Genomic DNA, 22401 nt, shown 5'->3' on the forward strand with positions numbered 1-22401 from the left:
TTTATTAATATTATAAAATACGCTTATATACAATAAACTGCAATCGCATAATGGATTCAACATTGTAAGGCTGCGTATTTCTCGCATGCTAAAATTTGTAGCAATTTGTCCTTGTACGTTGGATCTAAAATTTCCACCAATTTTCTTTCGATTGTCGGCACGTTGCTCATGTAACCGCGAACAATGCCTCTGAAGGATATTGTGGCAAAGTTAGTGTCTAAACGGCAATTTATCCATCTGACAGCATCTAGGGGTAATACACTGTCAATGGAGTATCGTTGTGCTATTGACCTTGTTAGATCGTAGCACATTTCTGATATCCTTACAGGTTCAAAGACATCGTAATTTCTACACTTGTTGAAGACCTAATGGTAAAAGTTGATAATTTTAATAATGGGGCACTTGAATATCTTTTTATTGTATTTTTCTGTGCGAATTTTGAGATTGTTCATTCTACTGAAATATTTTATGACGAAAATAACAACGTTAAAATAAAAAATTAAAATAATACATTAATAATATAGTATAATAAAATTATATAAATTAAATTATCATTAATAAAATAACGAGAAATTGAAATAACTAAAAAAATAAAAAAATAAAAAAAAAACTAAACAAATAAGAATGTATTTATACTTAAGATACTCTTTCAGCTTAACTTTTTTCTCTGTCTGTTGTATCTTTTTAGAAGGCAAAGATATTTGAAACATTTTTTTTAGATAATCGCAAGATACTCTTTGCATTCTCTATTGGTCACTTACGTCGGTTTCATCCATTTCGTAGTCTGCATCTCCTAGTAATGAAACACTCCAGTAAAATAGAGCACTGATTGCTATTTCAGGATACTTTTCAGCAACCGTGTTGTTGAATTTTCGGAAGAATATCGGTAAAGTTTTCTCTATACACTCCAGTTCGTTGGACGGTTCAATGCAGCAAATTAGTTTGCACGCTTCGCGCCGAATATCCACATTATCGTCGACTAATAACTGCAATACCACTGTCCACCAATCCAACACGGGATCTGTAAAAATATCCTTCCATTACAGATTGTTATTTTGATTAAATTTCATTAAACCGCAAGGTGTCTTATTTTAAATGAGCCAGACAAAAATCTCGAAAAATATGAAAGATACTAAGAAACGTTCCAGACAAAAGTTGTTCAAATTAATTGGTAGAAAGAAATGATATAATAATAAAAAATTGCGATTTCCATTTAAGAAAAGTAATGATCGGTGGATATCTCGAAAGTGGCGTCATCTGTAAACAAAATGATACAGTTATTTTATGTCGCCTTTAAAACCATACAACTTTTATCTTTTTCTTAGTATCTTTCACATTTTTCGAGATCTTTGTCGGGTTCATTTAAAATAGGACACCCTGTACAATAACTATTGATTTAAACATACGGCATTGCTCGGTATCAATGTCGTATTCAGTGAAAAGACTGCAGAGTATATCGAAAACGGACGATCTGAAATCTTTGGACAATGTACCAATCCAGTCGTTGTCGCAGACTTTTCTGTAGATATCCTCTTTGTATTCCATTTCGAGTTCTTTATCCTTAAAGCAGAGACGTTAACATGTGGCACACGGATGGTTGAGAAATAAGGGGGAAACAAAAGTATAAAAATATGAGCAAACCGTCAATTTACGAATCAATGTCGCCATACATTTCCCAAGCAACCGTAAGTAATTAACACGTTGCAAATGAACGCTGTTCGTGTAGTGCGAATGCATTTTCTGCAAGACCAAGGTGCAGAGTTCACGTCTTTTGCAATAAGCATTAGCGGCAAACCATTCGTCCGCATTCACCAGACAGTTGTATAAGAAATCGAAAAGTGCATCTTGCACATCGGGATTGTGTTTATATAAATGTTCGGTGATATCGGTAGCTACACGAATAGCGTAATTCCCCAGTAACATCCTTTGCTCACTTTCTCGCTGTCTGGTTAGTATTTCGGAAACAGTGCTCCAAGCGATACGCTGTACTTCGGCTTCCGGTGTGATCAAGAGCCGCGAATATATCTCAAACGCTCTGCTCTGTCTATTGTGTACTGTTTGCAAGAAATTGGAATGTTGCCCAACGCTCAGTATTAGCTTGATTACGGACACTTTGTACATTTGTTCACCTGGCCATGGCTGCTCTGGTTTTGACGGATTCTTTTCCGTCAAACACCGCTGAAGTGTGTGCAATACATTCCTCATTATGCAACTGTCTATGCTAAAATATAAAAAGATACGACTTGGATAAGTTTGTTCAACGTGCTCAATTTGTGTATAAAAATAAAACAGCTCATAGTTGTAATGAGACAATTATCTCACATGTCTTTCTCCGCTTTATACAATTCATGAAGGACGTCGACGTATACGGTAGCTATTGGGAAAGTATTGAACCTATCAGGTCTTGCGTCCAGAAGGCTTGATATAACATGTAATGCGGAGGAGAGATTTGTCGTTTTACACGATTTAAGAAGCGCTCCGTTAGACGTGAATTTCCTCAAAATTTTGAGCACCTATAGACATATAATATTATAAGTATACACAGACTTAATAATTATAAGTACAGACAGAGGGAGGATTAACAAATTGGGGACTAATTTCTAATGATACAACTCACACATCCTATTTCAGGTATCGCAAATTTAATCTTGATTTTTATAACACTCCTTATACTCAATCACTAATTACTATTTTTACACATGGCTCTTTGTGATTATTTTAATGTTTAAAGTATGCTGTAGTAATTGATAAATTTTGTTGCACTTGCCTGTAACAGGTAGCCGTGAATTAGATTCGCCGAAGCTTGAATATCTCCAATTGCTTGTAAAATTAGTAGAAACAAATTTTCCAAAGTGCCATCGACTGTACTTTCAGTTAGCAACGGCACCAGTGCTCTAGCCGCAAGCTCGCGTGTTTGATATACGGGACTTTTAGCGCACTGCAATACTAAATTACGCAATTCATCTGTCTGGAAACATATGTACACACACACACCATGTCATATAGAGTATAGAGTATTTTAAATAAGCCAGGCGAAAATGTCGGGAAATATGAAAGATACTAAGAAACATCTCAGACAAAAGTTGTATGGTTTCAAAGGGGATATAAAACAACCATCATTTTGTTTATAGATGGCACCACTTTCGAGATATTTACTGATCATTACTTTTCCTAAATCCAAACCCCAATTTTTTATTATATTATATTTTTCTACCAATTAATTTTAACAATTTTTGTTTGAAACATTTTTTTATTTGCCTAATATTTCTTGAGATATTTAAAGAAAAATTGATAACTTTTTCAATATTTAACTTACGATATCTCACTATTTGTCGGAAAAAAATGACACCAGACTTTCTTACACTATTTAGTCTCAAAAATATATTGTTATAATAGTGCCCTAACTTTTGTTAACTTACCGATTTTTGGAAATTTCAAAATCAAATTAACAAAAGTCAGGGCGCTATTGTATATATTTTTGAGAATAAATAGAATAAAAAATTCTAGTACTATTTTTTCTTTCGATAAATAGTTAAAGAGATATCGTAAGTTAAATGTTAAAAAAATTACTAAGTTTTCCTTAAATATTTCAAAAAATATCAGGCAAATGTTTCAGACAAAAGTTGTTCAAATTAATTAGTAGAAAAAGATGATGTAATAAAAAGTTGGGATTTCCATTTAAAAAAATTGATGATCAGTGAATATCTAAAAAATGGTGCTATCTGTAAACAAAATGATATAGTTGTTTTATGTCCTCCTTGAAACTATATCATTTTTGTCTGAAACGTTTCTTAGTATCTTTCATATTTTTTGAGATTTTTGTCTGGATTATTTAAAATGAGACACCCCGTATATTATTCTGTCTTTTAGCTGAAAAAAGCTGAGATAAATTTTCTAAATTTGGAGATTGTTTACATTATTCATAAGTACCTTCCAAGTGATATCCGCTTCGTGAGAATTATTAATATATAATCGTGACAGCAACAATAAAATAGCTTGCACGTTTGACTTTATCATAGTATCGTTGGTTGATATGAAAGTCCGCAATTCGTCCAGGATAAAAGGCAACAGGCTAGGATATTTTTCGAAAAATAATCTCCCTGTCATCGTATTGCAAGTCGTTAGATTAATGTGATCCTTGGTTCTTTGAACACCAAATATTCGAACAATAAGTGCACTAAATAATAACGTGGCTGCGTTACGTTCCTGTTTTGATTGAAAATTGTAGATCGAAGTTTATATTTGAAAGTTATTTTTTGTATGAACAGAGGTGGCTTCCCACATAGCACGTAATATTACGTAATATTACGTGCTATATGGGTTATTTTAATTTATCCACTCAAATATCCCGAAAAATATAAAAGATATGGAAAAACATTTTAGACAAAAGTTGTTTGGTTTGAAGAGGACATAAACAATGATATCATTTTGTTCACAGATGGCGCCACTTTCGACATGTTTAATGATCACTTTTTTTTAATGGAAATTCCAATTTTTTATTATATCATCTTTTTCTACCAACTAATTTGAACAACTTTTGTCTGCAACATTTTTTTATTTGCTTAATATTTTCTGAGATATTTAAGAAAAATTTAGTAATTTTTCAAGATTTAGCTTACGATATCTCGGAAACTACTTGTTGGAAGAAAAAGTGATATTCGACTTTTTTAATCTATTTGGTCTCAAGAATATACTGTGGACCTTCGGAAATTTCAAAATCATCAAGTTAACGAAAGTTAGGATACCGTTGTATATTCTTGAGACCAACTAGAGTAAAGAAGTCCATTTAGTAGTACCATTTTTTCTTCCAACGAATAATTACCGAGATATCGTAAACAAAATCTTGAAAAAAATACCAAGTTTTCTTTAAATATAAAAAAATATTAGTCAAATAAAAAAATGTTGCAGACAATAGATATTCAAATTAATTGGTAGGAATAGATGATGTAATAAAAAGATTGGGTTTCCATTTTCCACAAAGCAAAGCAATAATCAGTAAATATCTCAAAAATGGCGCAATCTGCAAATAAAATATCGCTGTCTTAAACCTCTTTCAAACCAAACAACTTTTGTCTGAAACATTTTTTCATGTTTTATATTTTTTGACATATTTGAGTGAATACGTTAAAATGAACCATCCTGTATATATTAATTAGGGTATTATTGATAGCCTTTATGGACATAGAATATAGCATGACTTACTGCCCACGTTTTACTATCGTAGTTTTTAAACGCCACTATCAAACCGTCTGCGATATAATTTTTAACCAAATCGCCAAGCTGGGAGTGTCTGAATAGGGCTCGAAGAATATTCATAGAATGAGTCTTTATCTCGGTAACATCAGCTTTAATTTCCCCATTATGATATTCGTTTCTGTTTTCCATTTTCGACTCTATTATATGTTTGTAATAAGAAAATATCGAATCTTCGTACATTATGCATTTTACTCTCTCCCATAAATCAACAGTATCCTCAAACTTTGTAAATTGTAGTAAGATCTTCATAACCGAATGAAAGAATTGCCCCTTTGAATAGTCTCTGGTCTTTAGTGACGAAGATAGCACTGCCTATAAGTTTCAAAAATAAGAGTAAAATTAAGAGTAAAGTATAACTTGTCAAGTTTTTTTCTATACAATAAGATTTCGTCTTTTATTTTCTTTTTTTTTTAATACCTGCATCAGAAACGGAACACCAGCGCTTCTTCTTGTCGCGCATAATTTTGAATATCCTGGTATTAGTCCCGTGATGCCTATCAAGGTATCGTGCAAGCATTGTATAGGAAGTATATTCAAAGTTGTACCTGTCAGTTGCCACAATCGCATACATAGTTGATGGAAGCCTACATACACCTGCTCGAACGCACCTCGATGCTTCGTTTCGCACAATAACGAGACAAGATGTCTCATTATTTGTTCAATCTGTTAACATACGACAGTATTACGTTAAGCGAAGACGTATTTCATTCATACATGTGGGGATTATCTTACTTGTTCCTTCGTAAGCAATCCATTCTCAGATTCGCTCGTTTGTATTGACGCCTCGGTGGCGAACAGACCAAACAAGTGACTAACTTCCTTGACAGTACGCCAGGAACAAAGTAATATCATCTGCGGCGTTACAATCTCTTTCTCGGGAAATGACGTATCATTGTTGAGGTTCAATGTTTTCAAGTCCATTGGTAAATGGCCTTCCGGTGAGGAGTTATTTACTACTATGGAAATGGTGTGATTTAGTTCGAAGCACAATAAAATGATATTTGCTATTGCACTTTGCCATAATTTGTCCTTTCCTGCATTTCTAAAAGAGGACAATAGCATATTTAGTTAGAGAATTAATTTTTTTCTTTTAATTAATTAACATACACAACAAGTTTTCTTCCATACCTCAAGTCGCAATCGCAGAGTAAACTTCTCATGCAAAATAGATATCCATACAGAGAACATTTAACGATTGCCATTCCAATATTCTGCCTTGCTAAAACCAATGCCTCCTAAAGAAAAATACAGACAACATATTCTTTACGCTGTAAACGTGTAATTTTAAAGCAAAAACTATATGCAAACTTACTTGAAATTTTCTGTACAACAGTAAGACTAAATGTAGTGCCACTGTCTCTGTAATATTGTCATCCATATTATAATAGTCACAGAGAACATTCTTTATAACAGGAGATAGCATAGATATCTTTAACATGTATGCAGCTGTAACACTGTCAATGGGTCGTATACTGTTACCCAGTTCAAGTGCAACTTCAATTATTAATTGCACTTGCAATTTTGAATCTAAGCATAAGAGGCTTGGATCTACATATTTTAGTAACTGATATGCCATCTCTTTATTAGGTTCATATGTGTCCAGCAGTAAGCACTGAAATATTGTTTCTACTTGTCCCTTCCTCCACTCGATATTTTTAAGTTCGTTGGAGAGGATATCTTGTGCGAGCAAAAGTATTTGTAAGCTGGAACGTCTACGATGGTATGTTGCATCGGGATATAAATTGTTCACACATATTTCACGTAGATTTATAAGAAACATGGTATAATCATTTATATTACGTTCAATTTGTTTGGATGTTTCACTAGATAAATCATTTTCACACATTTTAGAACCAATATTTTGTTTGTCGTAATTTTCCATTTTTACTTTTTGTATCCATTGTCTTTGCAACACAGCCAAACTATCTCTTAGTCGTTTTAAGGCCTGTAAGAAATGATGAAAACATAATTAAACTGAAATTTTAATAAGAAAGATGGCACTAATATTCTTTTTTACTTTTTTAATCAAGGGTATATATTCCATTTTCTCACAAAGGTTGTACTTTAGAAATAACAAAATCATATCAAGTTCTTTGGATGTAAATCGTAATGTACTTTTCTTTGATTCCACCAAAAGGGCCAGTATTTCCAATCTACACTGTATAAAACACAGAAAAATATGTTAAATAATTTGATTTTAGCTTTTATATGTGTTTCTAATATATATTTTAATGATAAATGTTATTTATAAAATAAATACAGTAAAACACTCGATGCAACAGATATTTATAAAATAAAATAAATTGTTGGGATTAATTTTTTTACTTCTTCGCTGTAATGTCCGACACATGTTTCTAAAACACAATATTTCAAAGTGTTTCGCCATTTGAGAGTCTGTTGAACAAAATTTTCACCGATATCCAATGTGCCATTTTGCTTTAGTTTTCTCAAATTACTTAAATAATGGCTTGAATAAGTATTTTCTTCATTTTCATTTATCTCTTCCATTGTTTATACACGCAACAAATGACGTTTTTATTTATTATATTGAGGCAACAAGAGACGGTATTATTCTAGGTTAGTTTCGTTTCATAGTAAAGTTGTATACTGCTGTCAGGCACGTGGTAGAGAGATAGTGGGGAGGGGGAGAGAGAGAATTATCAGGTGTTCATAACTTCAGGTCTGTTCTTTTTATTATATTCTGTTCTTTTAGAGCGAAATAAATATGGCTGTTAATTCTCAACAAAGACATGTTGTATCACACAAAGTTTCAATTTATTGGCTACTAGTATTTAGTATTCATTTTAGTATATTCATATATTATAATATTTTATCAGCTTAGCATTATTTTTATTGGCTACAGATCATTTAAAATATCATCTAAAAGCCTGATGTCCAGTGAAATTTTGTTTCTGAATAATTATCACATGATAGCTTTTTTTATTGGACATTGGCTGTGCGTTCTGAACCGTATAGAAGGGAGAATATTTAAATTATTTTGAAACCGAGTATACACACGCGGGTTTGATATACTACAGCGCATACAATTGTCTTGTGGAATGAGCTTTATTCATTCTTCACTTGATTTAGCGCGATCTAGCGGTGTGTTTTTAACGATACTCGCTATCTATTAACGAACTACCTTGTCGGTGTCGACATCTGGCTCGCAATTGTAAGGCCTTATACACGTTATATCTCATACCGATCATGTGTATTATAAATGGGGAATAAAGCTAAACGAGTTTTTACTAAAAAAGAAAAACACTTTTTAAATAAATCTTATTACGCGTTCAAACGTTTCAGGAAGTAAACTCGATCTCATAAGACATCGATTAGCTCAAATATAAAGCAATCAATTGTTCCGTCAAGTTACACGAAATAAAATCTCTGCTGGGAAGTAAAAAGAGTAAAAACCCGGAGTGTGTTTCTTCATATTAATCTTCAATAAATCCTTGATGTATTCGATCGATTCGTTTCCTCGCTCGTACAATCCGGAAACTTCGTCCTTGTTCCTGAATTACTCGTGAGAAACCACGTCGCGTGACTTTCTCGAGTGCACACACGTGATCAATAAAGATAAATATCAGCGCAGAGTCCACACGGCTGTTACTCTTATTTGGCTGCGTTGAAATCGCTCCTCGTTGCCGCCGCGAGTGATAAGCGAGCGCGATATGAGGCAATGTGTAAAATGCTCCGAGTCGCAGGCGCTTACACCGGCCAGCTCCCTCCCGCGAGATACAACCTGCCTGCGCTCACATTTGTTCTAGCGACGAGCTTATCTGAGCAGTATACGTTACACATATCTCCGCTTCGCGCCCAGACGAATGGGTGTCACTAAATTTAAAAGGCATCTCCGCTGCGACACTCTCCGCTGCCTTGCGCTTCGCCCGACGGCCGAAATCCCCGACCATTACTTGACTCCTACGCGAAAAAAATCTCTTCCCGCCATTTTATCTCATACTATTAGGTAGCCGAAAAGACGGTTTTGTATATTAAAAATTAAACAAAGGCTGAAATTTTCGGAAAGAAATATTAGGGATACGCAAAAGTTTCCGTTGTTCATGTATAGATGGCATTGTGAATTATTTACATGAGAGTTTCCACAGAAAAGATTTCCTACGTTGTTTGTTTAACAGATTCAAACACTTCATGACACGCTCATCGTTGTTCCTCTGACTCAGTTCATGTGGCACCCATTTACCTTCTTTGTGAATCTTTCCCATTGCGTGTAGACGATTAGAAATGGTTTGTTGAGTTATTTCCACTTGTTCAGCGAGTTCTTTTTGCATTTGCGCGGAGTTTTCATTCAATCAAGTAATGCTTGCAATTGCTTATGTTCAACCTTCTGCGGGGCGTCGCTACGTTCCCGATCGCTAACCTAAAAATCACCAGCTTTAAACCGCCTGAACCAAAATTCGCATGTGCTTTTCGATACAGCATTCTTCCCAAGAACAGAATATATCGATGCACATGCTTTTGCAGCACTTTTCCCTTGGTGAAATTCGTAACGAATACAGCGACGAATAAATGCTTTGTCGCTTGCCATCTTTCACCGACCGAAGGTTTAACCCTTTGAGGCATAGTGGTAAGTATACTTACCACCTATTTGTTCTCACATTTTCATGAAATATTTCATATTTGAGGGATTCTTATCGGGTTTCTTGCGTTTCTTAGCTTCTTATATGATATGGGAACGTACATGAAAAGTTGAAAAGTGTTTTGCATAAGTTGTCCATTTATTATAAATAAAGAAAGTGTGAAAAATACACTCTGGTTAGTTTTTGAGGTCGCCGATTACGAATCTGAGGTTCACATTCAAAAATTCATTTTCCAAGATGACGGATCATAAAATTTTTATATGATTAGCTGAAATTGTACTTTAGTTAGCTTTGGTTAGCAAGATCGCTGATTATCCGAATCCGAGGTCCAAAACTCATTGTCACCGAAATTATCGCGATTTTTTATATTGTGGCCGCCATTTTGAATTTTGAAAATCTGATAACGGATTCGTAATCGGCGACTCCAAAAACCCTAGAATACCCATTGTCACCGAAATTATCGCGATTTTTCATCTTTGCGTCCGCCATCTTGGTTCCGCCATCTTGAATTTCGAAAATCTGATAACGGATTCGTCATCAGTCAGAAACTCCTGTATATAAATTTTCATATAATTCGGATTTCCTGAAAAATACGTGCCTCAAAGGGTTAAGAACATTTGAATGCTGAGCCAACTTCTGCGTCGCTTTTATTATTCTGGATCAGTTACAGTCACGTGACAAAACCGCGGGAGAATTTCTGATCTGTAAGCCAGCAATATACGTCACATAAAAAACGCTTTAAAACTTATTTGTACACCTAATATTTGTTCAACTTATCAAGAACTCCAGAACTATTAAAAAGGAAGGCAGAACTCTCAATAATTTGTGATTTTCCGCAAAATGATATCCGCCAACTTCACACACACACACACACACACACACACACCTTGTTGTTAAATACGAGGTCAAGCACGACGTAATGTCCTCGTTAACGTACGCACCGCGGGAAAAGATGGATCTCCAGGAGTTACGTGAGAAAACCGTAGTCTTTCTCGTTATTTTAATGACGCGTCATCGTGGGAAGGATCCCAGTATATTTCCGACTATTCTCCGCGGCTGTAGTTTCTCTCGGCGTGCCGCCGCCTTTAACCGAAAATGCGGCCACGCGATTTCCATGGGAACAGCCGCTCCTTTGCTGCGTAATTAATTGTCATTCAAATTAGCCACCGCTTCTTTTACTCTCGCTTGCGAGCACGAGCGAGATTCACCGACGAATTTATGAACCGTTCTTCTCGGGGTGCTCCTCGACGATTACGTCCGCCGTAACATCCTCGGCCGGCGAAAAGCTTGGAACTTCTCCCAGTGAAGTCGCAAGTTCCTCGGCAGAATTTCTTTGAATCATGTACTTCCCGCGATGCTCCTGTTCCTTGCTTGCAAACATTCGTTTCTACACACAGAGAATTATTCGGTTGACATAATGCAATTTCGGTTGCACGACAACCGAAACCTTCCGCTCCTCGAGAATCAACCGGAAATTCGGTTGCAACGCAAGAGCAATTCCGTTTCTACAATATCGGCCTTTAAGCATAACTTGGAAACACATCACCTTTAAGCATAACTTGGTTTAACCCTTTAAACTTGGTCCATTCAACTTTCTCAAACGAAACTTTTCGCTGAACTGAGATTTCGTTTCTCTTCACATACAACCTATTTGATAAGAGCATGTCCCGCAGAACTCGATGAACAATTTGTTCATTTGACCTGGACATTCCTTGTCTTTCACGTCAAAATCACCACCTTTGAATCGTCGAAACCAATCCCTATATGTTGTTTCTGACGGAGAAGAGTCACCATAAGTTTCCACTAATATTCGATGGCTTCAGCTGCAGTTTTTTTCATATCAAAATAGTGGAGAAGAATATATCAAAAAAGCAACTTGCGTTCCATTTTGAATTGATTTAAAAACAACATCACCGCTTGCAAAAGTAAACCTTAGTGGACTGAATTGTATTGAAAAACATCTAACCTTTAATGTAGCATGAGTTCCAGCTGTCAGTTCACTGTATTTGCAGCTGGAGCTATTTAAATGCGAACAACGAAAATTGACCGAAACACCGAATATTTTAATAAGAAAATGAATTAATACATTAATCAAAATTTATTTCCTATCATTTTCTATTACTTTTCCCCATCTTTCTGGCAAGAGTTCGATTCCGCGACGATTCCGCGAACGAGCTGTCTTTTGAAGCAAGCCATTCTCGGACTTCTTCGTAATTCGTTCGCGAACGCGTGTTGCATCGATCAGAAAGGGTGGTAATCCTATGGGGCCAAGTCTGAAGAATAGGGTACGGGAGAACTTCTCCTTCGAGTTCCCCAACAGTATTTCCTTTATGGCTCTTGCAATATGTGGTTGCGCGTAGTCACGCAAAAGAAACGCACTTTTTGCGTCAATTACTGGCTACTGACAGTTTGTTTCGCATCAATTTATCGTTCAATTGGTACAATTATTGTTAGTAGTGATCAGCTGTGACTGTTTTGTTCGGCAGTAGCTTGTAATAAAGCACATTTTCCTGGTCCCACCAAATACAGAGCAATGCCTTATAACCATGAATATTCCATTTCGGCGTTGATATGGATGGTTAGCTGAGATCCACCTACGATTTTCTCCGCTTGGGGTTATTGAAATAAATCCACTTTTTATCGTCAGTCACAATGCGCCACAAGAAACTTACTTTTCTCTGGCAAGCGAGGAAATCGCGATGGACAAACGACTCAAGATGACATTTTTGGACAACTGCGGCAACCATCTTCCTTCCTTTTGGATTTTTTCCATAGCGCGTAAACGCATAGAAACAGCCATTGGAGTAACATTTAACACTTTCAGCAATTCTTCCAGTGTTTGAGCTTGGTTTTCATCCACTAATGTTTGCAATTCGGCAAGCTCAAACTTTTTCGGCTGTCTGGAACATTTTTTGTCTTCCATACTGAAATCACCACGTTTGAATCGCTTAAACCACTCTCTACATGTTCTTTCTGATGGAGCTTGTTCACCACAAGTTCCAGAAATCAATCGGTGCACTACAACTGCAGTTTTCTTCAGGTCAAAGTAGTGAAGAAGTACGTGTCGAAAAAACCACTTATCACGATTAATTTTAAATCGATTAAAAGGTATTTCTGCTTTCGTAAAAATTAACCTTTGCGCACTGAATTTTATGGTCAGATGTCTAACCTTCAAGAAACAATCAGCTTCAGCTGTCAGAGCTTACCACTTTTGCAGCTGGAACCATCTATCGTGAGCAGCGAGAAAATTAATCATCTGATATTAATAACTTGTCCAGTCGCCTTCGTTATCAATAACTGTCTGACATTTCCGAGACATACTTTCAACTAATTTTATGGCGTATTCTTAAGGTAAAAATTTCCAGTTTAATTTAATTTGTCAAACTAAGTCCTCGACTTTCTAAATTTTCTTTCCACGAAACTTAAGCTTCATCCGGGACCAAACACTTCCGACGGGATTTGCATCCCGTCGGGATTTATAACGTCCAATCCAGTAATTCAACGTCATTTTCTTCTTTCCACGCAGTACAAAGACGATTTCGATGTTTAGGTCATTGTCCTCTTCTGTAGTATCCATTTTCCGTTTTTCCTAAATCATTTTCGGGCAGATGGCAATAAAGCCTTCTCATAAATTTTGATCATTTTAGCAATGTGTAAATTGTCGGTGAAGATGCAAAGTACCAAATCCTTACTCTTAGAAAGCACCCCTGAACGTCCATCTTTACTGGATGTTTAACAGGTCCGCTGGGCGAGTTTATTGGTGGCGGTAACTGTGTCTGAGCGATAGAAATACCTGCTCAAAAGAAAATTTCGTCGGAAAATATTACATTGCTTCAATCACGGCTCATATTTCCTTGCGCCCAAGCAATTCTTTTCTTGGCGTGTTTTTCGGACAGTAGAGTTTTCTTCACTGTGTTTCGATATTTCACATTATGAGCGCGGCTTCGTATCGTGTCACATGATATATTATAAGACCTCTTTTCTCTAATGCTGCTTGTCCGCCTCGCAACGATAGACGAGTATTGTTCGTAAATATCCGTAGTTTGTCCTCTTTGTCCGTCGTTTTTTGCGTAGAGCCACGTCCCGGTAGGTCATTGACGTTTTTCACCTCCGAGTAGCAATTCACCCACTTCTTTACAAGTGCTGTAGATTTTTTTATATACTTGGCAGCCGCTTGGCGTGATATTTTTGCCTCTTTCGCATGTGCACAGAGAAACACGAATCGCGATGCGTATGCAGTATTCGTAGCGAAATATATTAGATCATTAAATATGAAGTGTTCGATTCCCTTAAGTACTAAGTTCGACAGTCAACATCTCCGACATTTCATCTTCACAGTTTTTGGTTTTTTTTCGTTGTGAAGGTATACCATCACTCTTTCAAACGCATGTTTTGGCTTGCAATTACCTCTCGAATTGTCTTTATTACAGCAATTTTTGTGTAACCATAGATAAGTCAAAAGTTTGTGTTATTTTTGGATATGAATTCCATCGTGGAAGCAATGCAGCGCAGAGAACTCGAAGTATCAACAAAGTGTTTGGTGAAGATACAGCTAATGAACGCATATTACGTCGATACTTTGAGAAGTTTCGTTCTAGCGATTTTAATCTTGAAGATGAATCACGTGGGCGACTTGAAAAGCTGTAGCGGAAGCGGATACATTTCAAACTACGCGTGAATTAACAGCAAGGTTTAACGTTAATACTCCAACAATATTGGACCATTTGAAAGAAATCGGCAAGGTAAAGAAGCTGGAAAGATGGGTACTACATAAATTAAACGAACGTCAGAAAAGAAATCGTCTCGAAGCTTGCCTTTCTTTACCATCACGACATAAAGGCAAACCATTTTTACATCGTATTGTTACGTATGATGAAAAATGGATTATTTTCGATAATCTAACCATTGTTCGACACAATGGTTGGATTAAGATGAAGTACCGAAACCGAATATTCACCATAAAAAGCTAATGGTGGTCCAGCGTTAGTATTATCCAGTTCGCAACTTCATGAAACCTGGTCAGTAGATTACAGCAGACGTCTACTGTAACCAACCGGACGAAATAATGAGGATGCTTGCGATTAAGCAGCCAAGATTGATAGAAACAGACCAGTCCTCTTGCAAGACAACACTGCTCAAACTACAGGAGCTGAACTTGAAAACTCTTTGTCACCCTCCATATTCACCAGACGTTGCACCAACTGACTACCACTTCTTCCAGGCACTGGACCACCTCTTGCAAAGAAGAATATTCAATTTTCAACAACTCTCTGTAAAACTCCTTCCGCGATTTCATCGCCACCCGTTCTTCAGGCCTCTTCGCTGTTGGCACAAATAAGCTACCGTTAAGATGACAGAACCGTATCGATAGTTTAGGCGCATACTTTGATTACTTGTATTACTTTTAGTTTGAGATATAATAAACCAAACTGTTGATTCGAAATCGGACATTTCATATTTGATGACCTAATATCGTCTTGTCACAGAGATCGAATGACAACTGAAGCATCTCCGGCGAGGGGTTAGAATTTTCCGTCTAAAAGTTCCCATGTCAAAGTTTCGCCGGACAGGCTCTTATCAAACAAGCTTGGCAGCTCCTTCCGTCGAAAGCAGTCGTTGATGTGAATGATTCTTCGGTTTGCGAGATCGAATTTTCTCTTACTGCGACCCCAAAGCTCATGTAACGGAAAATTCTTACTTGTCATCGCAGAATATTTTTCTATTTAATGATGCATACCGTTCATACGGAATCCTCAGAGTGACCGCGCCGAGGGAGCAAGTTTGCGGAGTTTTCTTCTCGTTCGCGGCGATCCAGACCGCGGCGTATTTTGCAGCTTTCAATTAATTTCCAGCGGAACTACTCGTGCTGCTTGTCGATATTCTGCGTGTCTGTTCTCGGGGTATAAAACTACTCCACGATCGAACTTAGAGCCGAATGATGAAACCGCTGTGTATCGAGACCTTCGTTCGTTCGGAATGGAGGAGCGCGTGTCTTCCGAGGGAGTCGTTTATACCCGAGCGTGCGGCTAATCCCGCGAGTGTCCTAAGGATGCGTCCACTGCGAGAGCAAGGACGACATGTCCCGCGACAGATGCAGCGCAATACCCTCGCCGGCCAATTCCGCGCCTCGTTTCACCGCAGGATGTCTGTCCTACAGCGAGGGTAAGCGGAGAGCAAGGGCGAGAGAGAGAGAGAGAGAGAGAGAGAGAGAGAGAGAGAGAGAAAGAGAGACAGACAGAGAGTCGCTTGAGCGGAACGTGTCTCACGGAGAATCGCCTGATGCTGGTAAATAACTGAGCTAACTGCTAATTCGATTTGCCGCCCAGCCCTCCGTCAGATCCAATTAGCCAGGAGTTGCGGGGCTTCGCAGGAGCAATCGACTGGTCGCTACAATTAAATTCCACACGCCGCTATGTCAATCATCGTTTTGAATCCGCCTCGGGAAACAGGAAGACGTTCCTACCGACCGGGGATAATCAATGTTCACAAATACCCGACGCGACGCAAATCTCTGCGCGAACGCTGCTCGGAGTCCTGCCGATCTCTCTCGGCCATGTGTTTGAGAGAGAGAGAGAGAGAGAGAGAGAGAGAGAGGTTGCCTTTTTCTCTGTTCCCTCCTTTAAATGTCGTTTACTTGCAATTAACTGAAGAGTAAAATGTTATTCTCCTTCTCGCGTGCAATCTTTCCCCCTGCCCCCCTCTCTCTCCCCCCTCCCTCCCTCTCCTTCTCCCCCTTTTTCGTCCTCGACTGAATTCGCTGAAGGAAACTCTTCATTCTGCAAATATTGAAACGAACGTAATTCTTCAAGCTCTAGCGTTTTCGGTCGCGGAGGAACGCGCGTCTTCTGTACGCGCCTCTGTATAAATTCTTCAGCACGTTGAAACGCCGCCGAGCCGCCACACTCCTGCGCAGGTTGAGATAAACGCAGGAATAACACACAGGTATCGCCGTAGTGCCAGCGTGCATTCGTTTTCAGAGCGAGAGAGCAGGCGGGTTCTCTAATTTAAAATAACGAGACACAGGAATCTACGCTGCATTTTCCTCCACGCCGCGCCGTCGTTGTCATCACCGTCGTCGTCGTCGTCGTCGTCATCGTTGTTGGCCTCTCCGTCGCGCGCCTTTCAACGTGCATCCAGCGTTGACATTGTCGCACAGGAACGAGGAAGTACCCATCGCGGCGTTCGCAGGCTAGAGACACCTGGCCTGGAAGCCACGCAACGGCCGGGCCCTTTAGGGTTCCGTGCTTTCACTTTTGCAGTAAAACTTGCCGGACATAGGCTAAACGAAAATAAAAAAAAGAAATAACAGAAAATTGTATGGAGTGAACTCGGATAAGATGGCCGTAGTTTGTTGAAATATAGAAAACATACTTTTATTTTCGGCATTTTTAATAGCGCTTGGGATATTACTTTACTAAAGCTTAAAGTATGCGACGCTATCGAAGTGAATGCTATGAAGAGAAAACGCTTGATAAAAATTTTACATTATCCAAATATTAAAATATCTTGCCTGACTTTTGAGGAAAGATGGCCGTAGATGGCCATCATGGGACATCCTTCATATTTTATGTGAAGGATGTACCTAATATTTTGTAAAACAATAAAATAACTTTTGCTTGCAGAATGGTACTGATTACAAGCGGAAAACTATCGATGGCACTATCGATAATTATTGACGGTTATCGATGGAAAGATTACAAATTATCGGTAATTACCAACTGCGTGGAACGTCGATAATTCTTCGGCTGCAATACTGATACTAATATACCTCGGTTGTGCTGGCCAACTTACCCTAGAGAAAAGTGAGCTATCTTATCCAAACCGTGAGGGAAAGACGGCCGTAATATTTATAAAAAAAAAAAAATAATGAAAACTGGAATAAAAATTATACGTCACATTACAATTGATATACCTTTCTTATGTGTCTAAAATTGATCACGACAGCTTAACTGTGATTCACTCGACGTTGCAGCAGTTTTCAGTAAACACATGAAGAATTTTGCAGGCAGTCGAAAATAAAAATATTCACAATATTGTTATTCCGAACAGTGCAGGCGTGCAAACTACTGTAAATATCAATTACGTATCTTCGAGCATGATTACAAAAGTGCATTACTTAGCAATTATTGGAGTTTATATTGCATACGGAGAGTTGCCATTCCGTACCGGAAATGTTTCAGATATTAATGAATATCAGCAATTAAAGAAAGAGGACAGCACATTCAGGCAAATTGCACATACCGAGAGAGTATGTGCAATTACTATGCGACATAATGTATATAATTTGCCGTGACGACGAAAATTCACACTGTAGACAATTAATGAACTCGGAAGCTAAGAGAGAGAGAGAGAGAGAGAGAGAGAGAGAGAGAGAGAGGGAGAGAGGGAGAGAGAGAGTCTCACTCGCGCTGTCGGAATTTTTGCCGCAACTTGTCGCGCGTGCCGTTCAGAAGTTGCGGAAGCTTCACAATTACTTGTACTTTGTCGTCGAGCCTTCTCACCGGGAAAGCACTGGCGGGCATTTCCACTGCAGTCGCGTCTCATGCTTGCGGATAATTGTTTGGAGGTAACATAGGATGCTCCAGAGAGGTGTTCGCGCATGTTCGTTAAAATAGTTGATCCATAGTTTTCGTGAACATATTAAGTTATTAAATATGAAACGTCCGAATTCGAATCAAAAGTTCGGTTTATTATATCTCAAACGGAAGCAGTACAATTCATCAAGGTATGCGCTCGTCGACAGAGTTTTGCCATCTTAACGGTAGCTTAATTGTGCCAACAGCGAGGAAGCCTGAAGAGCGGGTGGCGATGCGAAATCACGAAAGGAGCTTTCCAGAGCTTCTTGAGAATTGAATATTCTTCTTTGCAAAATGTGATCCAGTGCCTGGAAGAAGTAGTAGCGTCAGTTGGTGCAAGGTCTGGTGAATATGGAGGGTGGCGAAGAGTTTCCAAGTTCAGCTCCTGTAATTTGAGCAGTGTTGTCTTGCATGAGGACTGGTCTGTTTCTATTGATCAATCTTGGCTGCTTATATCGCAAGCATCCTCATTATTTCGTCCGGTTGATTACAGTAGACATCCGCTATAATCGATTGATCAGGTTTCATGAAGCACTGGTAGATAATACCAGCGCTGGACCATTAATAAACGGACACTGTTAGCTCTTTTTGGTGAATATTCGGTTTCGAACTGTGTTTCGGTACTTTATCTTAATCCAACCATCGCATCGAACGTTTGCGATTGTCGAAAAAAATCCACTTTTCATCACATGTAACAATATGATATAAAAATTATTCGCCGTTATGTCGTGATGGTAAAGAAAGGCAAGCCTCGAGACGATTTCTCTTCTGACGCTCGTTTAATTTATGTGGTACTCATCTCTCCAGCTTCTTTACCTTGCCGATTTCTTTCAAATGGTCCAATATTGTTGGGATAGTAACGTTAAACTTTGCTACTAATTCACGCTAGTTTGAGATCTATCCGCTTCCACCACAGCTTTCAGCTCATCATTATCTACCTTGGTCTCAGGTCGCCCCAGGTGGCTCATTTTCAAGATTAAAATCGCCAGAACGAAACTTCTCAAACTATCGACGTACTATGCGTATTCATTAGCTGTATCTTCACCAAACACTTTGTTGATACTTGGAGTTATCTGCATTGCTCCCACGACGGAATTCATATCCAAAAATAACACAAACTTTTGACTTATCTATGGTTACACAAAAAATTGCTGTAATAAAGACAATTCGAGAGGTAATTGCGAGCCGAAACATGCGTTTGAAAGAGTGATGGTATACCTTCACAACGGAAAAAAAAAATCAAAAGCTGTGAAAATGAAATGTCGGAGATGTCGACTGTCGAGCTTAGTACTTAAGGGAATCGGGCACTTCATATTTAATGATCTAATATATTTCGCTATGAATGCCGCACACGCATCGCGACTCGTGTTTCTCTGTGCACATCCGAAAGAGGCAAAAATATCGCGTCAAGTGGCTTGCCAAGTATATACAAAAAATCTACAGCACTTGTAAAGAAGTGGGTGAATTGCTACTTGGAGGTGAAAAGCGTCAATGACCTACCGGGACGTGGCTCTACGCAGAAAACGACGGACAAAGAGGACAAACTACGGATATTTACGAACAATAATCGTCTATCGTTGCGAGGCGGATAAGCAGCATTAGAGAAAAGAGGTCTAAATATATCATGTGACACGATACGAAGACGCGCTCGTGATGTGAGATATCGAAGCACGATGAAGAAACCTCCTACTGTCCGAAAAACACGCCAAGAAAAGAATTGTTTGGGCGCGAGGAAATATTTTTATTAATTAATTAATTTTTCTCAAAATAGCGACATGTTAAAAAAGAACTTCGATCTAAAATTCTATCTAAAATTCTATCTAATTCTATCTAATTCTATCTAATTCTATCTAATTCTATCTAAAATTCTATCTAAAATTTTTTCTTCATTCAAGGAGCCTTGAGAGGTAGCAATTTTCAAAATAAAAAAAAACAACAGCTACGCTTAACGAAAACTACATTTATGCAGATTAAGAAAATACTTGATGTTCTTCTCTTTTTTACAGACCGGCATTCTGTTACATATATCTTTGTCAATCTTTATTATTTTTTAATATTTTCGAATTAAAAATTTGTACAAAACTACTTGAAAGTGTCCCTAATAACATACTTTTCCCCCAACCCTCGAGTAATTCATTAAGTAGCAAAGAAAGAATTCGTGAGAAAGGGCCTTTTTTGGGCCCGTCACAGTGGTGCTCCCCCTTAATCGCGCCGGGCTCGTCGCCAGTGGCCGCTCTTGATTGTTTATTTTCGGACTCGCTGGCTTTTCGCGGCAATTCGCTCGCGATTTGCACGCGTTGCGTCAGCGACGATGAGTCCGCGACTTCCGAGGCGAGCGAGGGGTCGCGCGCCGCCGCGGAATCGGCGTAGCGTGCAAGATTTCAGAATCCAGTCTAGGAAAGTGCGGCGCGAAGAAACGAGTTACGCTCGTTGAGCCGTAAAACTTCAAAGATCGATCGCCGCGGGAAGCATACCCGTCGCCGTCGCCATCGCCGCCGCCACCGCCGCCGCCGCCGCCGCGTCGATCTAACGGCGTTACCTTGCAACTTCTTTCCTCTCGCGCGCTCTCTCAATGCTTCAGCTGTACAACACGCAAGATTACGTTGCGATCGTACAAAATATAAGTGTGCGCGCAATCACGTGCAACGGTTCGCACGTGGTCGCCCGGCGACGAAGCCTTTGCTTCTTTTTCTTTCTCCTTTTCTCTCTTTCTTCCTCCCCGCCCCCCCCCTCTCTCTCTCTCTCTCTCTCTCCCCCCCCTTCCCTCTCTGTCTCGCGGTCCGTATTATTCTGGACTTTTATTTCACGCAGAAATTTCTCTCGGTATCGACGCGGTGACGCGCCTGACTCGCCGCGATCTTATCTGTTTAATAGATATCGGAGGGTGCAGAGCGCGGCCTCATCGGCCCGGCTTCTCCTCTCGCAGGTAACAATTTTCCGCCTCAGCCTTCGTCTCCTTCGGGTTTTCGTCATTGTCGATCAATCCCGCCGAGGATAGCCGTGACTATTGACGGAGAAACTCCAAAACGATATCTTTCTGTTGATTAACTTAAGCTCGTATACGCGTACCGTGTGTGTCGTTTTTTTTTTTTTTTGATAAATATTAATATTAGCAGCGATCACTTCCCGATTTCAATGACCTTGACATCTGTTGTCGAGGACGTGGCTCTGATTGACTTGCAAAATGTTTCAGCCGTCGCTCGTTGTTTGTCGCAGAGTTATGAATAATTAAAGATGACTGGTCGTTGCTTGTGTGGATCGTGACATGTAGATATGTATACTTGAGTGGATTTTCTAATTTTCCTGTTAATTCTCTTGAAATATTAAACTAATATAATCCCTGAGTCAATAGTCGTCAATCAGCTTTTCTTCAGAAAAATCTCCTTCCTAAATAAATGAGCCTATTATATATTAAAAATATATAAAGATCTGTACGCGAGAAAAATTTATTCTTATTAATCATATATCTTATAACATTTAAAAAGATGTATTCGTTAATCTCTATAAAATTTTCATTTTCAGTATATGTTAGGCGCATTCGTTTAAGAAGGCGATCGTTTGTCTGGAGAAAAGGGTTTATTAAACTCCTATTTTAAAGTCGCATATTGATATATCGATATTCTTAACTTAAATTACATTATTATATTAAATTATCTACGCATATATAGACGCTGTACTTTATTGTAACTCCAAAGTTACAAACCATTCTTTCAGAATGCAATCTTTGGAAATCGGAAATTAATTGTTAATTTATGTCTATTAAAATTGTTATTAGTATAATGAAACAATGGTTGTTAAAAGTATTTATTAATTTATATCTGGACGTTATTATTTGTCGGTTTCACGTTACATGATTTCTTTCATGCTCATGAAAAAATTGAATCATGGAGAGTTAAGAGATTAGATTAGGTTAAATCAGGTTAGGTTATTAGGTAATTGTACAATCCTAATTCACTGTAGCTCTTCATCTT

At 38.3% G+C, this 22401-nt stretch overlaps 1 protein-coding gene across 1 annotated transcript; it reads right to left on the minus strand.

The window, feature by feature from the left end:
- Positions 1-7859, minus strand: THADA (Thyroid adenoma-associated protein homolog). The gene is made up of 14 exons (XM_011155656.3): positions 7582-7859; positions 7274-7414; positions 6569-7201; positions 6385-6491; positions 5989-6298; positions 5674-5919; positions 5203-5568; positions 3931-4206; positions 2768-2968; positions 2323-2513; positions 1642-2221; positions 1407-1560; positions 762-1021; positions 1-365 (listed from the first exon to the last, which is right to left on the minus strand). Exons 1-14 carry the CDS (start codon positions 7762-7764, stop codon positions 57-59), a joined length of 3957 nt encoding a protein of 1318 aa, XP_011153958.1. The 5' UTR covers positions 7765-7859; the 3' UTR covers positions 1-56.
- Between the last annotated feature and the right edge of the window lie 14542 nt (positions 7860-22401).

This window comes from Harpegnathos saltator, unplaced genomic scaffold (genome assembly GCF_003227715.2).
Source record: "Harpegnathos saltator strain DR-91 unplaced genomic scaffold, Hsal_v8.6 scaffold627, whole genome shotgun sequence".
Taxonomy (NCBI): Eukaryota; Metazoa; Arthropoda; class Insecta; order Hymenoptera; family Formicidae; genus Harpegnathos; species Harpegnathos saltator.

Coding starts and splice junctions, on each gene's coding strand:
- THADA (XM_011155656.3), bottom strand. CDS start 7,764: ATGGAAGAGATAAATGAAAATGAAGAAAATACTTATTCAAGCCATTAT. Junction 1,022..1,406: donor CATTGATACCGAGCAATGCC/GTATGTTTAAAT, acceptor ATATTTTTACAG/ATCCCGTGTTGGATTGGTGG. Junction 366..761: donor ACGAAATGGATGAAACCGAC/GTAAGTGACCAA, acceptor TTTTACCATTAG/GTCTTCAACAAGTGTAGAAA.